The following is a 19350-nucleotide window of genomic DNA, read 5'->3' on the forward strand; positions in this document are numbered from 1 at the left end:
ATTCCCATTCCCTTCACTGCCCCCAAAACAGGGACCAAAAAAAAGGCAGAAAAAGCAGAACACACCACCACCACCACCACCCCACAACACACGCCAACAGCTTTAAAAAAGAAACATACACCTTAGATGTACACAGAACAAGGACAACATTTTCTCAAAGAGAACTGACTGGTAGATGCTGGGAAGATGGCCGCCTAAGAACAGCTCAGGACTTCAGCTCCCAATGAAAGTGCACAGGGTGAGTGGACGCCGCATTTCCAGACGAACTCTTATTGCCCACAGACCAGGAGATACCCAGGCAGAGGGGTCGCCAGCGTCACAGTCCCAGCCGGTGCGGCTGTTTTGGCCCTCGCGGGGCTGATTCCGCCCGCGCGGCTGCTGTGACCACTCCCTGTTGCTGCGGTTCTCCGCACAAAAGCCACTGGTCTGGGAGCCCTCTTAGCTGGCGAGCAGAGCCCTGAGACGGCAGAATAGCCCATTCATCTGAAATAGCGAGTCAGGCCAGGAGATTCCTAGGCAAAAAATCCGCCAGGAGCCGGCGCCGCAGTTCGAGCCGACTCCGTGAGTCGCAGCGCGGGAGATCCCGGCGCATTTTCAACAAGCGACCGGAACGCGGGGTCGTTCAACTTAAAAGAAAAGACTCTGAGTCAGGGAGCCAGGTGATCAGACTCGGTTGGTCCCACCCCTCCACCCCCAACAACAACGAAAACAAAAACAGTAATTGGAAACCCTCTGGGTTGAGCCCTTCAAACCAAGCAGAGCTGAACCAGGACGGTCCGGCTCTGTGAGGGAGGGGCTTTCCGCCATTACTGAGACTCTCCACCGCTATGGAGGCAGGCTGCCTTTGCCGAGGCAACCTGCCACAACAGAGAGAGTCCGCCATAACAGAGGCGGGGCCACCATTGCCTAGACAGTTCTAACTACGCCCATATAAAAAGGACTACAGGGAAGAGCTAAGGGCAGCTGGGCGGAGCCCACAGCAGCTCAGCAAAGCCCCTGCAGGCAGGCAGTGGCTAGGCGTGCTGCTAGCTGGGCAGGTCCGACCTGAAAGAAAAATCAAAAAAGGCAGTAGTGCAAGGGAAAGTCATAAAGCTCCAAATCCCTGGGACAGAGACAGACAACAGGTGGATAAACCCACAAAAATGGGAAGAAACCAGCGTAAAAAGGATGAAAACTCCCGAAACCAGAACACCTCTCCTCCTAAAAGGGATCACAACTCCTCACCAGCAAGGGAACCAGACTGGATGGAGAAGGAGGGTGATGAAATGACAGAATCAGACTTCAGAAGGTGGGTAGTAAGAAACTACAATGAGCTAAAAGAACATGTTCTAACCCAACGCAAAGAAAATAGGAACCTTGAAAAAAGATTGGATGAACTGCTGACGAGAATGGACAGCATAGAGAGGAGTATAAGTGAATTGATGGAGCTGAAAAACGCAACACGAGAACTTCGTGAAGCATGCACAAGCTTCAACAGCCGAATTGACCAAGCAGAAGAAAGGATATCAGAGGTCGAAGATCAACTCAATGAAATAAAAAGAGAAGGCAAGAACAGAGAAAAAAGCGCAAAAAGGAATGAACAAAATCTTCAAGAAATGTGGGACTATGTGAAAAGACCTAATCTACGTCTGATAGGTGTACCTGAATGTGATGAAGAGAATGAATCCAAGCTGGAAAATACTCTTCAGGATATTATCCAGGAAAACTTCCCTAACCTAGCAAGGCAGACCAATATTCAAATCCAGGAAATACAGAGAACACCACAAAGATATTCCTCAAGAAGAGCAACCCCAAGGCACATAATCGTCAGATTCACCAGGGTTGAAATGAAAGAGAAAATGCTCAGGGCAGCCAGAGAGAAAGGTCGGGTTACCCACAAAGGGAAGCCCATTAGACTCACAGCAGATCTCTCAGCAGAAACCCTACAAGCCAGAAGAGATTGGGGGCCAATATTCAACATCCTTAAAGAAAAGAACTTTCAACCCAGAATCTCCTATCCAGCCAAACTAAGCTTCATAAGTGAAGGAAAAATAAAATCCTTTGTGAACAAGCAAGCACTCAGAGATTTCATCACCACCAAACCTGCCCTACAAGAACTCCTGAAAGAGGCTCTACACATATAAAGGAACAACCAGTACCAGCCACTCCAAAAACACACCAAATGGTAAAAGAGCATCAACACAATCAAGAATCTGCATCAACTAACCAACAAAAAAGCCAGGTAGCATCAAAATGACAGTATCAAATTCACACATAACAATACTATCCCTAAATGTCAATGGACTAAATGCCCCAATCAAAAGACACAGACTGGCAAATTGGATAAAAAGCCAAAACCCATCAATGTGCTGTATCCAGGAAACCCATCTTACATGCAAGGATACACAAAGGCTCAAAATAAAGGGATGGAGGAAGATCTACCAAGCAAATGGAGAGCAAAAAAAGGCAGGAGTTGCAATTCTCATCTCTGATAAAATAGACTTTAAAGCAACAAAGATCAAAAGAGACAAAGAAGGACATTACATAATGGTAAAAGGATCACTGCAACAAGAAGAGCTAATGATCCTAAATATATACGCACCCAATACAGGAGCATCCAGATACATAAGGCAAGTTCTTAATGACTTACAAAGAGACTTAGACTCCCACACAATAATAGTGGGAGACTTTAACACCCCATTGTCAATATTAGACAGATCAACCAGACAGAAAATCAACAAGGATATCCAGGACCTGAATATAGACCTGGAACAAGCAAACCTAATAGACATTTACAGAACTCTCCACCCCAAATCCACAGAATATACATTCTTCTCAGCACCACATCACACCTACTCTAAAATTGACCACATAATTGGCAATAAATCACTCCTCAGCAAATGCAAAAGAACAGAAATCATAACAAACAGTCTCTCAGACCACAGTGCAATCGAGTTAGAACTCAGAATGCAGAAACTAACTCAGAACCGCACAGCTTCATGGAAACTGAACAACTTGCTCTTGAATGTTGACTGGATAAACAATGAAATGAAGGCAGAAATAAAGATGTTCTTCGAAACCAATGAGAACGAAGACACAACATACCAGAATCTCTGGGACACATTTAAAGCAGTCTCTAGAGGAAAATATATAGCAATGAGTGCCCACATGAGAAGAAAGGAGAGATCTAAAATTGACACCCTATCATCAAAATTGAAAGAGCTAGAGGAGCAAGATCAAAAAAACTCAAAACCTAGCAGAAGACAGGAAATAACTAAGATCAGAGCAGAACTGATGGAAATAGAGACACAAAAAACTCTTCAAAAAGTCAATAAGTCTAGGAGCTGGTTTTTTGAAAAGATCAACAAAATAGACAGACCATTGGCCAGATTAATAAAAAGGAAAAGAGAGAATAACCAAATTGATGCAATAAAAAATGATAAAGGTGATATCACCACAGATTCCACAGAAATCCAAACCATCATCAGAGACTCTTACAAACAACTCTATGCACATAAACTAGTAAACCTGGAAGAAATGGATAAATTCTTGGACACCTGCATCCTCCCAAGCCTAAACCCGGAAGAAGCCGAAACCCTGAATAGACCAATAACATGGACTGAAGTCGAGGCAGCAATTAAGAGCCTACCACCCAAAAAAAGCCCAGGTCCAGACGGGTTCACAGCTGAATTCTACCAGACATACAAGGAGGAGCTGATACCATTCCTTCTGAAACTATTCCAGGCAATCCAAAAAGAGGGAATCCTTCCCAAATCATTTTACGAGACAAACATCATCCTGATACCAAAACCCGGCAGAGACTCAACAAGAAAAGAAAATTTCAGGCCAATATCCATGATGAACATAGATGCAAAAATCTTCAATAAAATACTGGCAAACCAATTGCAACAGCATATCAAAAAGCTCATCCACCATGATCAAGTAGGATTCATCCCGGGGATGCAAGGCTGGTTCGACATACGCAAGTCCATAAACGTAATTCACCACATAAACAGAACAAAAGACAAAAACCACATGATTATCTCGATTGATGCAGAGAAGGCTTTTGACAAAATTCAACAACCCTTTATGCTAAAAACCCTCAATAAACTAGGTATTGACGGAACGTCTCTCAAAACAATAAAAGCTATTTACGACAAACCAACAGCCAATATCATACTGAATGGGCAAAAACTGGAAGCATTCCCTTTGAAATCTGGCACTAGACAAGGATGCCCTCTCTCACCACTCCTATTCAATATAGTACTGGAAGTTCTAGCCAGAGCAATCAGGCAAGAAAAAGAAATAAAGGGTATCCAAATTGGAAAGGAGGAAATCAAATTGTCTCTATTTGCAGATGACATGATTGTATATCTGGAAGACCCCATCATCTCAGCCCAAAATCTCCTGAAACTGATAAACAACTTCAGCAAAGTCTCAGGATACAAAATTAACGTGCAAAAATCACAAGCATTCCTATACACCAGTAATAGACTTCAAGAGAGCCAAATCAAGAGCGAACTGCCATTCCCAATTGCTACAAAGAGAATAAAATGCCTAGGAATACAACTAACAAGGAACGTAAAGGACCTCTTCAAGGAGAACTACAAGCCATTGCTCAACGAAATAAGAGAGGATACAAACAGATGGAGAAACATTCCATGTTCATGGTTAGGAAGAAACAACATCTTGAAAATGGCCATACTGCCCAAAGTAATTTACAGATTCAACGCTATTCCCATCAAGCTACCGATGACCTTCTTCACAGAACTGGAAAAAAACACCTTAAACTTCATATGGAACCAAAAGAGAGCCCGCATAGCCAAGTCAATTCTAAGCAAAAAGAACAAAGCAGGAGGCATCACACTACCGGACTTCAAACTATACTACAAGGCTACAGTAATCAAAACAGCATGGTACTGGTACCAAAACAGAGATATAGACCAATGGAACAGAACAGAGGCCTCAGAGGAAATACAACATACCCACAACCATCTGATCTTCGACAAACCTGACAAAAACAAGCAATGGGGAAAGGACTCCCTGTTTAATAAATGGTGTTGGGAAAACTGGCTAGCCATGTGCAGAAAGCAGAAACAGGACCCCTTCCTGACACCTTACACCAAAATTAACTCCAGATGGATTAAAGACTTAAACATCAGACCTAATACCATAAAAACCTTAGAAGAAAATCTAGGCAAAACCATTCAGGACATAGGTGTAGGCAAGGACTTCATGACCAAAACGCCAAAAGCAATGGCAACAAAAGCCAAAATAGACAAATGGGACCTAATCAAACTCCATAGCTTCTGCACGGCAAAAGAAACAGTCAGTAGAGTGAATCGGCAACCAACAGAATGGGAAAAAAATTTTGCACTCTACCCATCTGACAAGGGGCTGATATCCAGAATTTACAAAGAACTAAAGCAGATATACAAGAAAAAAACAAACAAGCCCATTCAAAAATGGGTGAAGGATATGAACAGATACTTTACAAAAGAAGACATACAGGAGGCCAACAAACATATGAAAAAATGCTCATCATCACTGGTCATCAGAGAAATGCAAATCAAAACCACATTGAGATACCATCTCACACCAGTTAGAATGGTGATCATTAAAAAATCGGGAAACAACAGATGCTGGAGAGGATGTGGAGAAATAGGAACACTTTTACACTGTTGGTGGGAATGTAAATTAATTCAACCATTGTGGAAGACAGTGTGGCGATTCCTCAAGGACCTAAAAATAGAAATCCCATTTGACCCAGCAATCTCATTACTGGGTATATATCCAAAGGATTATAAATCATTCTACTACAAGGACAGGTGCACACGAATGTTCATTGCAGCACTGTTTACAATAGCAAAGACCTGGAACCAACCCAAATGCCCAACGATGATAGACTGGATAGGGAAAATGTGGCACATATACACCATGGAATATTATGCAGCCATCAAAAACGATGAGTTCACGTCCTTTGTAGGGACATGGATGAACCTGGAAACCATCATTCTCAGCAAACTGACACAAGAGCAGAAAATCAAACACCGTATATTCTCGCTCATAGGCGGGTGTTGAACAATGAGAACACATGGACACAGGGAGGGGAGTACTACACACTGGGGTCCGTTGGGGGGAAATGGGGGAGGGGCGGGGGGTGGGGAGGTGGGAAGAGATAGCATGGGGAGAAATGACAGATACAGGTGAGGGGACGGAAGGCAGCAAAGCACACTGCCATGTGTGTACCTATGCAACAATCTTGCATGTTCATCACATGTACCCCAAAACCTAAAATGCAATAAAAAAAATAAAATAAAATAAGTAAAAAAAAAAAAAAAGAGAGAACTGACTACAATGTAGCTAACTAAAACATTAAATAACAGTATAAAAAAAACTACATCTAAAAATAGTGATTATAATACATTAAAAAGAAGTTTTTATATCTTCCGTTTTTAAATCTTAAACTTAGATTTAATAATGGCTTCAGCATTAGTCTTCTACTCATTTAGAATCTAAGTGTGAGTTGCTACTATATATTCAAGTCTCCCCTGTATCTTAATGTCTCCCAAAATGCTGTTCAAGCCTTAATCTCTCTCAAACTCAAGCTTTCCTTCCTAAATATTAAATAATGGTACACCACCAAAGACTGGAGGAGTAGAGGTGGTAACTGCAGGGAAAAAAAAGAATGATCGTATATGGGACTCACATCTTCCCTCAAAGTTATTGCAGTTTGGGTAGTTAATATATACATAATTAAGGTCTCCAAAGGGTTCTGATTCTCTCTCCACTACCCCTCCTAGTTTATCACCACCCAGTGGTGAGTCATTAACCTACAGTAACCTATGCTACATGTTAAAAATGTTTTCCCACTTCCAAAACCAGCTTTCCTCCTCATCTATCCCTTCTATTAACTTACCACTCTTTTAACCACCCTAAACCTCCCAAATTTTACAGGCATTTTTATCTTTGACAATTCATCTCTGTTTAAACTGTGTCATCTAATTTGCTACCAAGGTAGTACATTCTTATTTTGAAATCTCTGTAATCTTTCCAATGTCTTTTAAGACCTTTTTGTCTTCCCATTTCTAGTTTCTTCCATTACAATCCACTTATATAATGCTGTCAAGGCTAATTTTTCTAAAATGCAATTTTCTGTAATTTCCATCTTTTTTAAGAATGTAAAAGTTTCCTCCTACCCAGAGAAGCACATATAAATGTTTACAGGTTTATAGCTTCACTTCCTCCACCTTTGCCCTCTTTCTTCACTACTCTAGTCAAACCAGTTCTTCAAGTCTTTGGTAATATTATCACAATACTCTCCTTCTTGACACAGGGCTATTTAAATTTTATCCATCCTTCGGGGCTTAAGTTCCACCACTTCCAGCTTGCCTACTCAGCTTACATTACATCTTCCCTGAACTCCTAAGGTACTTCTTGAGAGTTTATTTAGCTACTCCAATTGAAAAAAGACCAAATATTGTACTTAGAATCAGTCCCTATCCCACAGACCTCCCAATATGTCAGGCTTATAATAGGCATTTAACATGCTGATTTGTCATATGGTGTGCTACTCAGTGATAAATGAGTAAAATGGATCAGACCTCAAAAACAAATTGTATCTAATTCAATAGCTATATATCTATCACCCTACTGACTACTACAAATTCTATGCTTAATCCCTTCATATCAAATTAGTCTGTATTAAGCATCTACTGAAATGCTCACTATGGTTGGTACTATGGGAGTTGGAAAGTAGTATAAGACATGATTCGTCTCCTCAACAGGTTTATAACCTTTCTAGGGCATGCATGAAACAAGTTAACAATAAGACACTATATGGCAAGGTGCTAAATTCTGTAACATTCAATTAAAATACCATATAACTGATAGACTCATCATTCTGAAATATGGAATCTGACAAATATTTTAATAAGTATCAAAATATGAATAGTTTACAGTAACAATGCTGCCACCTACCTTTTTTACTGGCAACTTTAAAAGAAATTAGGACACCAAAACTTTAATTTTTATTGTATACCAGCTAGCCAATCACAAGGTTTTAGATGTTAATTATGAATTATCAGAACCCCTTTCTGACCTTATAAATCCTAAAATTTGAAATAAAATAAAATTATAAGTAATATCAATCACAGGTTGGCATAATTAAAACAAATAATGCTACTTACCATAAGAACACCATATGACCACCAATCAGCACTCTGGGAATGGCCTCTCCTATTTACTACTTCAGGAGCCATATACTCTACTGTACCACAAAATGAGTAAGCCTTCTTTTCTTGATCTACTGACTCCTTGCTGAGTCCAAAATCTATAATAAGAGTATTACCAAAAAATGTGTCTGAAAAACTTCAGAAAATAGATAACATCAAAAACAACAAAACAACAAAATAATATATTAAACGTTACAATTATTTATTGATGGTCTACAGTTACTCTTAAGAAAGTTCCTGTGAGACCAATAAGAGAAAGCAGCCTGTATTTCATAACAATACTCTTTAAGGTCATTTAAAGATTGTTCCATTAAATCCCATCTTCAAAATACATGCTTTCTGGTCTGCACTACAGTATCATGGAAATATTTTGAGGGAAGAACAAGTAAATCAAACCTGCCATAATGACCTAAGTTTTAAAACAAACTAAGACAAAACAGAAATAGTAAAATACTTTTTAAAATATTGAAAAAGCAAATTTTGCTTTGGCTTTGGTGAGTTTCCATTTTTGTTCAAAGCCTTTAAAGGGCTAAAAATGTCAGTATATAAAAATCAATCTTATTTCTTGGTATTAGTAATGAACAACTGGAAGGGGAAATTTTTAAAGTACCATTAATACTACTACCAAAAATATCAAACATGAAATCCACAGGTATAAATATACAAATACAGCTATAAAATACATATGTAAGAATTATATGCTGACAACTGGAAACATTGATGAAAGAAATCAAAGTAGACCTAAATAAATGGGAAGTATACCATGTTCATGAATTGGAATATTTAATGTTGTTAATAGGTAAATTCTCCCAAAACTGAGATACCAATTCAATGAAACTTCAATAAAATCCCGGCAAAATTTCTTTTGTAGAAATAAATAAGCTGATTCTACAATTTGTATTAAAAAAAAAAAAGCCAAGAAAATAAAATAGCCCAAACAATTTTGAAAAGCAAGAAAAAAGTTGAAGGACTTATATTACACCTGACATCAACACTTACTATAAAGCTACATTAATCAAGACAATGGGATACTGGAAAAAGGTTAGACATATATATCAATGTAAAAGAAATGTGTCCAATAACAGACTGACATATGGAGTTAGTTCTGCTATAATGCTTCTTTTGAAAATGTAAATTTGTTCTAATGCAATTGATATCTTAGCAAACAATCTGAGTATAACAGGAATTTCACACTGGCTTATGGGTGATTTCATCTGCAGTAAATGTTAGGTGAGCACAGAAAACTGCACTAGCTGAGCTTAGCAAAGTAGAAATACATAAAATGCACACGTGTACACACCTCAATCATCTATCGGCTACTTCACTGTATTTGTTATGAGCCACTCCTGTCCACTTTTAGTGTTAACATTTTCCTTCCACTTCCACTACAGCATTATAACTTACAAACTGTTACTTTTCTTATACCTACTTCCAGAAACAAACTTCAGATCTTTTTCAAGGTAAGGAACCATATTTATTGCAGTCTTTATATATTTCGTAATCATCTAGAACATGTAGAACAATGCTACCATTTTCACTTTCTTTTATTTTGCATATCACTCACTAAACATTTTAAAGTTATGCCCCTTATCTCACTTTCCCTGTAAGTTCTGTGGTTTATATACTATGCATTTATACATGCTGTAGTAATTTAGATCACATATGTCACATCATAACAGAACTGGCTCTACATTGTCACTTAATTTCTGACAAAGGTTCAAAAGCAATTCCATGGAGAAAAAGCAGTCTTTTTAACAAATGGTACAAGAATAAGTAGGACAGAGATATAGAAAAGTTCATCCTCATATCATAAATAAGTAACTCAAAATACATCCTAAACCATGTAAAACCTAGAACTGTAAAATTTACAAAAAAATCTTTGTGATCTTGGGTTAGACAAGGAATTCTTAGATACATCAAACATATAATCCATAAAAGAAAAATAATGATAAACTGGACATCATTAAAAGAAATAAAACTGTTCTTCAGAAAACAGCATTAAGAAAATGAAAAGCTACAGTAGGAGAGAATGAAGCAGGATGGCAAAATAGAAGCCTATACCATTTGTAGCTTCTGTAGGAACACCAAAGTTTAAGAACTACTGTACATAGAAAAGCATCATCACAAGAACAAAAAATCAGGTGAGTAAACACAGTACTTAGTTTTAACTTCATATTGCTTAAAGAGACATTGAAGAGAGTAGAACAGATAGTCATGGATCACTGATGACACCTCTTCCCCATGCCCCAGCAATGGCCATGCAACAAGGAGAGCCTCTGCAAATAGGAGAGGGAAAGCTCAGCAACTGAGAAATTTTACATTGAATTCAGCGCTGCCCTGTTACAGCAGAGAGCAATGTCATGCTGGGCTCTTCCAACACCCACATATGGAAGAAGCTTTTGTTATTTTTTATGTATTATTATTTTTTGCAGTCTTGCTCACTGCAACCTCTGCCTCCTGGGTTCAAGTGATTTTCCTACCTCAGCCTCCTGAGTAGCTGGGATTACAGATGCCCAACCACCATGCCTGGCTAATATTTTTGTATTTTTAGTAGAGGCGGGGTTTCACGATGTTGGTCAGTCTGATCTTGAACTCCTGACCTCAGGTGATCCATCCACCTTGGGCTCCTAAAGTGCTGAGATTACAGGCGTGAACCATTGCGCCCAGCTAGGGGAAGCTTTTGGACAAGAACTAGCCAGAGGGGAATTGCCCATCCCAGTCGTCTAAATTTGAATTCCTCAGCAAGCATTGCCATCTTGGGCCAAAGTGACCTGGGGTCCTCGGTAAACTTACAAGGCAGTCTAAGATGCAAACCCTACAATTCCTAGGCAACAACTAGTGTTGAACTGGAATTAGAGCCAGTGGACTAAGGTGTCATGTGACCTAGGAAGATACCAGCAGAATGGCTAAGGGACTACTTGTGCCACTATTCCCTCAACCACCGATAGCACAGCAACAAAAGTGACTTCTTCCTTCTGCTTAAGAAAGAAGGAACAAAAAGTAAAGAGGACTTTGTCTTGCATCTTGGATATCAGCTCAGCCATAGTAGGATAGGACAGTGGGCAGAGTTGTGAATTTCCCATTTTAGGCCCTAGCTCATGGATGACATTTCTAGACACAACCTGGGCCAAAAGGAAACCCACTGTCTTGAAGAGAAGGACCCAATCCTGGCAGGATTCATTGCCTGCTGATTAAAGAGCTCTTGGGCCATGAATAACCAGCAGCAGCAATACACCGAGGTAGTATAGCATGGGCCTTGGGCTCTGAGACATGCTGGCTTCAGGTGTGACTCAACAAATTGAGAGCTGTGGTAGCTACAGAAAAAGACTCCATCTGTTTGAGAAAAGCAGATAGAAAGGTAAAGGAGACTGCCTTCTACCTTAGGTACCAGCTTGGCCACAGTGGGACAGGCCAACAGGCAGGCTCTTGAGGTCTCTGAGTCTAGGCCTAGGATCTTGGATATGATTTCTGGTCCTGCTCCTGGAGGATAGGGGAGCCCTGAGTTTCCAGCCTGGCAACATTCACCACAAGTTGACTGAAGAGCTGTTGGGCTTTAAGTGAACATTGCCAGTGGCTTGGCAGAATCCCCACTATGGGCTGTTGCTGCTGATGGCTACAGGGAGAGGCTCTTCCACCTGCAGAAAGGGGAGGAAAGTGCAACAAAGATTCTGGATTATGGTATGAGTGTCAGCTTAGCTGCAGTAGAATAGAACATGAGGTAAATTTCTTAGGTATTTGATTCTAATCCTTGGCTCCCAGACAGCATGTCTATTCCTGCCCAGGGCCAGGGGTAACTCACTGCCTGGAAAGGAAGGACACAAACCTGTCTGGCTTTACCATCTGCTGAGTGTAGAGCACTAGGGCCTTGAGTGAACATAGGTTTTAGCCAGGTAGTAGCTATAATGAGCTATGGGTGAGACCCAGTGTTGGCTGACTTCCAGTTTGATTCAGTACAGTCTGAGTGGTGGTGACCATAGGGGTGATTGCATAACCACATCCCCATTCCAGGTGGCTCAGCATAGAAATAGACTCCATTTGTATGGGAGAAAATAAGGGAAAAGAATGAGGTTCTCTGACTGGCAATACAGATCATTCTTCCAGAATTTATCCAAGACCACCAATGTGGTACTCTAGAAGCCTATAAAACTACAGCATTATTGGGCTTGGGGTTCAAGTCCCAGTGAATACCTGTAAAGTCTTCCCAAGAAGGACAGGTACAAACAAGCCCAGAGTGCAAAAACCAAAATATAAATCTAACTATCAATGCCCATATACTGCCAAGCATCTACAAGCAGCAAGACCATCCAAGAAAACATGACTTCACCAAATGAACTAAATAAATAAGGAGCCAGGAACCCATTCTGGAGAAGCAGAGACAGATATGCAGGCTTTCAGACAGATAATTCAAAATAGCTGTGTTGAAAAAACTCAATGAAACTAAAGATAACAAAGAGAAGGAATTTAGAATTCAATCTGATAACTTTAATAAAGAGATTAAAATAATTAAAAAGAATCAAGTAGAAATTCTAGAGTTGCAAAATGCAATGGACATATTGAAGAAAGCATGACAGTATCTTAATAGAAGAACTGATCAAGGAGTGAAAATAATTTGTGAGCTTGAAGACAGGCTATTTGAAAATATGCAGAGGAGACAAAATTAAAAAAAAATAAAGCATGACTATAAGCCCTAGAATATAGCCTAAGAGGGGCAAATCTAAGAGCTACTGGTCTTGAATAGAAAGTAGAGAGAGAAAGAGGGGTAAGAAGTGTATCCAAAGGGATACTATCAAAGAACATCCCAAATGTAGATAAAGAAATAAATATGTAAGTACAAGAAAGTTATAGAACACCCAACAGATTTACCCCAAAGAAGACTGCCTCAAGACATTTAATAATCAAACTTCCAAAGTTCAAGGATAAAGTATCCTAAAAGTAGCAAGAGAAAAGAAATAACATAACGAAGTTCCAGTACACCTGGCAGCATATTTTTTAGTGGAAACCTTGTAGTGGCATAACGTATTTAAAGCACTGAAAAAAAAAAAATAACTCTACACTAGTATAACTGGCACAAAACACTCTTCGTACATAATGGAGAAATAAAGACCTTCCCAGACAAACAAAAACTGAGAGATTTCATCCACACCAGACCTGTCTTATAAGAAATGCTAAAGGGAGTTCTTCTATCTGAAAGAAAAGTATGTGAGTGAGCCAAAAGAAATTACCTGAAGGTAAAAAACTCACTGGTAATTGCACAAAGAAAAGTGCAGGGAATATTATTAACTGTCATTGTAGGGTATCAAATCCTGTAGAAAGACAAAATGATGAGCCAATCAAATAATAACTACAACAACTTTTCAAAACATAAACGCAGTACAGTAAGACATAAAGAGAAGCAATAAAAACTTTAAAAGTGGGGGAATGAAGTCAAAGTGTAGTGTTTTTATCAGGATCTTTTCATGTTTGTTTTGTTTTTTGTTTAGACAATCAGTGTTAAGTTGCCACCAGTTTAAAACAAGGGGTTAGATCATATTGGCAAGCCTCATGGTAAACTCAAACCAAAAAACATACAACAGACATGCAAAAATTAAAGAGGAAGAAACTAAATCACAGCATCACAGAAAATCACCTTCAATAAAAGAGAGCAGGAAGGAAGAAAAAAGGAAGAGACGATCAGAAAACAAATAAAAAAATGGCAGGAGTAAGTCCCTATTTATTAATAACAACACTGAATGTAAATGGACTAAATCGAAACAGACTGGATGAACCCATGAAAAAAACAAGAACCAGTGATTTGTTGCCTACAAGAAACACACTTCACCTATAAAGATACACATAGACTGAAAATAAAGGAATGGGAAAAGATATTCCATGCCAATAGAAACCAAAAAGGAGCAGTAGGTATATCATACAAAACTAATTTGAAGACATAAACTATAAGAAGGGAAATAGGAAGTCATTATATAATGATAAAAGGGTAAATCTTGTAAGAAAAGAGAAAAATTATAAATATCTATGCACCCCAAACTATAGCATCCAGATATATAAAGCAAATATTAATAGAGATAAAGAGGGATATAGAACTCAACACAATAACAGCCACTGACTTCAACACCACATTTTCAGCATTGGGCAGATCTCCCAGACAGAAACTCAACAATCAAACATCAGACTTAATCTGCACCACAGAAAACGTGGACCTAATAGTTACCTGCAGAACATTTCATCCAAAAGCTGCAGAATACACATTCTTCTCCTTAGCACATGGATCATTCTCAAGAATAGACCATATGTTAGATCACAAAACAAGTCTTAATATATTGAAAACTCTAAAATGATATCAAGAATCTTCTGTGACCACAATTGAATAAAACTAGACAACAACAAGAGGAATTTGGGAAACTATATAAACACATAGAAATAAAACAGTAAGTTCCTGAATGACCAGAGGGTCAATGAAGAAATTAAGAAAGAAATTTAAAAATTTCCTGAAACAAATGATAAGAAGAATACAACATAACAAATCCTATGGAATACAGTGAAAGCAGTACTAAGATGGAAATTTACAGTTGAAATTGCTTACCTCAAAAAGAAAAAAAAATCTTCAAATAACCTTATGATGCAAATTAAAGAACTAGAGAAGCAAGCAAACTGAACCCAAAATTAGTAGAAGAAAAAATAATAATAAATATCAGAGCAGAAATGAATGAATTTGAAATGAGAAAAATGTAAAAGATCAATGAAATAAAAACTAGCTTTTCAAAAAATAAACAAAATCGACAAACCATTAGCCACAATAGCAAAGAAAAACAGTGAGAAGACCCCAATATGTAAAATTAGAGACAAAAAAGGAAACACTATGACTGACACCGCAGAAATTCAAAGGGCCATTAGTGGCTACTATCAGCAACTACATCCCAATAAATTGGAAAATCTAGAGGAAATGGACAAATTCCTTGTCATATAAAACCTACCAAGATTGGCCGGGCATGGTGGCTCACGTCTGTAATCCCAGCACTTTGGGAGGCTGAGGTAGGTGGATCATCTGAGGTCGGGAATTTGAAACCAGCCTGACCAACATGGAGAAACCCTGTCTCTACTAAAAACACAACAAATTAGTCAGGCATGGTGGTGCATAAAAGTCTCCCAGTAATTAACAGTCCATGACCTGATGGCTTAACTGCTATATTCCTCCAAACATTTAAAGAACAATTAATACCAATCCTGCTCAAAATATTCCAAAAAGTAGAGCAGGAGGAAATACTACCAAAGTCATTTTATGAGGCAATTATTACCCTGATACCCAAATGAGACAAATATACAATAACAACAACAAAAACTACAGGCCAATATCTCTGACGAATAAGAATGCAAAAATCTTCAACAAGATACTAGGAAATTAAATTCAATAATACATTAAAAAGATCGTTTATCGCCGGGCACGGTGGCTCAAGCCTGTAATCCCAGCACTTTGGGAGACCGAGGTGGGTGGATCATGAGGTCAAGAGATCGAGACCAACCTGGTCAACATGGCAAAACCCCGTCTCTACTAAAAATACAAAAAATTAGCTGGGCATGGTGGTGCATGCCTATAATCCCAGCTACTCAGGAGGCTGAGGCAGGAGAATTGCCTGAACCCAGGAGGCGGAGGTTGCGGTGAGCCAAGATCGTGCCATTGCACTCCAGCCTGGGTAACAAGAGCGAAACTCTGTCTCAAAAAAAAAAAAAAAAAAAAAAAAAAAAAAAAAAAAAAAAAAAAAAAAAAAAAAAAAAAAAAAAAAAAAAATCGTTTATCATGAGTAAGTGGGATTTGTCCCACATATGCAAGGATAGTTCACCATAATCACTTAATATGATACATCATATCAACAAAATAGAGGACAAAAACCACATGATCATTTCAACTGATGTTGAAAAAGCAACCGAAGAAATTCAACATCTCTTCATTATAAAAACCCTCAGAAAACTGGGTATAGAAGGAACAAGCTTCAACATAAAGCCATAAGTGACAGACCCACAGTTAATATCATACAGAATTGGGAAACTCTGACATCCCTTCCTCTGAGACCTGGAACACAAGGATGCCTGCTTTCACTACTGTTATTCAACATAGTACTGCAAGTCCTAACCGGATTAATCAGACAAGAGAAAGAAATAAAGGGTATCCAAACGAGAAAGGAAGATGTTAAATTATCCCTTTGACAGATGGTATTATCTTGCATTTCGGAAAACCTAAAGACTCCACCAAGAAACTATTAGAACTGACAAAGAAACTCAGCAAAGCTGCAGGATACAAAATGAACACAAAAATCAGAAACATTTCTACAGGCAACAAAGAATAATCTGAAAATGAAATCCAGAAAGTGATCTCATTTATGATAGCCAAAAATAAAATCAAATACCTCATAATTAACCAAGAAGTAAAATATCTATACAATGAAACTATAAAACATTGAAAAAAGAAATTAAAGAGTACATGTAAAAGGAATATAAGAAAATGATGCAAAAAATTGAGACACACAAAAAAATGGAAAGATACTTCAAGTTCATGAATTGAAAGAATCACTATTGTTAAAAATGTCCATACAACCCGAAGCAATCTATGGATTAAACATAATACCTTTCAAATAGAATGAGATTCTACCCAGAAATAGAAATGAGATTCTACCTAGAAATAGAAAAAAAAAAATCCTTAAATTTACATGGATCCACAAAATACCCAGTGCAGGTAAAGCTACCTAAGTAAAAAGAACAACTGGAGGAATCACATTATCTGACTTCAAATTATGCTACAGAGCTATTGTAAGATGTTACTGTCAGAAAAACAGAAATATTAAACAGGGGAACAGAATAGAGAATCCAGGAATAAATCCATGTATCTACAGTAAATTCCTTTTCAATAAGGTTCCAAGAACATATACTGGGTAAAGAACAGGGTCTTCAATAAACGGTGCTAGAAAAACTGGATATGCATATGCAGATGAATGAAACTGTATCTCTAGCTCTTGCTATATAGAAACATAAAAACACAATGGATTAAAGATTTACATCTAAGACCTTGAACAATAAAACTACTACAAGACAACACTAGAGAAACTTGCCAGGACATTGGATTGAGCAAAGACTTCTTAAGTAGTAGCCCACAAGCACAGGTAATCAAAGCAAATATGGACAAATTGTATCACATCAAATTAAAAAGCTTCTGCACGGCAAAGAAAATAATAAAATGAAGAGACAATTCACAAAATAATAATAAGGGAAAATATTTGCAAACTGTCCATCTGACAAAAGATTAATAACCAGAATATATAAGGAGCTCAAACTACTCTATAGAAAAAAGTCTAATAATCCAATTAAAAATGAACACAAGATCTGAATAGACATTTCTCAAAAGAAAGCATACAAATGGCAAACAGGAATATGAAAAAGTGCTCAACATCACTGATCACCAGAGGAATGCAAATCAGTACTACAATGAGACATAATTTCTCCCTAAAATGAGGCTTTTATTCAAAAGTCAGGCAATAAAAAAATGCTGGTGAGGATGTGGAGAAAAAGGAAATCTCATATGCTGTTGGTAGGAATGTAAATTAGTACAACCACTACGGAGTACTGTTAGGAGATTCCTCAAAAACACCTAAAAATAGAGCTACCATGAAATCCATTATTCCCAATGCTGGGTATATACGTAAAATAAAGAAAATCAGTACAATGAAGAGATATCTGTACTTCCATGCTTGCTGCAGCACTGTTCTTAATAACCAAGAGAAGAAAGCAGTCTAAATACATATTGATAGAAAAAAAAAATGGATAAAGAAAATGTTGCACTTATACACAACAGAGTACTATTCAACCATAAAAAAGAATAAGAATTTGTCATCTGCATCATGGAGGGAACTGGGGGTCATTGTGTTAACTGAAATAAGCCAGGCAAAAAAAAAAAAAAAAAAACTTATGATCTCGCTTATTTATGAAAGTTGAAAATTAAAATAATTGGACTCACAGAAACAGACAGTAGAAGGATGGTTACCAGTGGCTGGGAAGAGTACAGGAGGAGGGGACTTAGCAGATGAAGGATGAATAATGGGTGCCAAAAATAGGATGAATAAGACTTAATATTAGCTAGCACAATAGGATGAGTATATAATTTAATTATACATTTAAAAATAACTAAAAGTGATAATTGTACTGCTTGTAACACAAAGGATAAATGCTTGAGGTGATGTATACCCCATTTACCCTGATGTGATTATTAGGCATTATATGCCTATATCAAAATATCTCATATAACATATAAATATATACACATATGCACCCACAAAAAATAAAATTAAAAATTTTAAAAATTTTAAAATTCTAGGTAGAAAAGCAAACAAAGAATCCATTTTTTTAATGGGCAAATGACCTGAATAGACACTTCTTCAAAGAAATAAATACATGAAGACATGTTTAGTGTCATTAGTTATTAGAGAAATACAAAATAAAACCATGATGATTCTACTTAATGACTATTAGAATAGCTAAAATTAAAAAAAAATACCAACAATACAAAATGCTAGTGAGCATACCGATCCACTGCACATTGCTAGTGGGTATGCAAAATGTTACAACCACTTTGGAAATCAGTTGAAGTTTTCTCAGTTAGTTAAATAGATCAACTGATCTCCCTCTTTACATATATACTTAGGTGAAATAAAAATTTATGGTCAAAAAACCTATACATGAAGGTTTACATTAGTTTTATTCATCATTGCCCCAAACAGGAAAAAACTCAAATGCCTCCTCATTGAGGAATGGATAAACAAATCATGGTATCGCCATAAAATGAAACACTAATTAGCAATTTAAAAAAATCATTGATATAGCCAACAATATGGATGAATCTCAAGTGGCCTATGCTAATTAAATGAAGCCAGTCTCAAAAGACCGTATACTGCATGTCTCTGTTCATAATTACATTATGGAAAAGGCATATATATGGGGACAGAAAGTAGACTGGTGGTTGGCTTGGGGTAAAGGGAGGATTGACTTATAATGGGAGAATTTGTGGGGTGGTGTTATGGTACTGTTCCATATTTTTATTTTGGTGATAGTTACAAGGCTGTATGCATTTGTCAAAACGTGCAGAACTATACACACA

At 37.7% G+C, this 19350-nt stretch overlaps 1 protein-coding gene across 6 annotated transcripts in view; it reads right to left on the reverse strand.

Moving 5' to 3' along the window:
* Positions 1 to 19350, reverse strand: part of RPS6KA6 (ribosomal protein S6 kinase A6) — a 140054-nt gene that overhangs the window by 59168 nt on the left and 61536 nt on the right. For all 6 annotated transcript variants that reach the window (XM_003936820.4, XM_074392000.1, XM_010347337.2 and 3 more), the window contains one exon: positions 8169 to 8311. In XM_003936820.4, the coding sequence (XP_003936869.1) occupies positions 8169 to 8311 (143 nt within the window). The remainder of the gene's footprint in view (positions 1 to 8168; positions 8312 to 19350) is intronic.

The sequence above is a fragment of the Saimiri boliviensis genome, chromosome X (genome assembly GCF_048565385.1).
Source record: "Saimiri boliviensis isolate mSaiBol1 chromosome X, mSaiBol1.pri, whole genome shotgun sequence".
Taxonomy (NCBI): Eukaryota; Metazoa; Chordata; class Mammalia; order Primates; family Cebidae; genus Saimiri; species Saimiri boliviensis.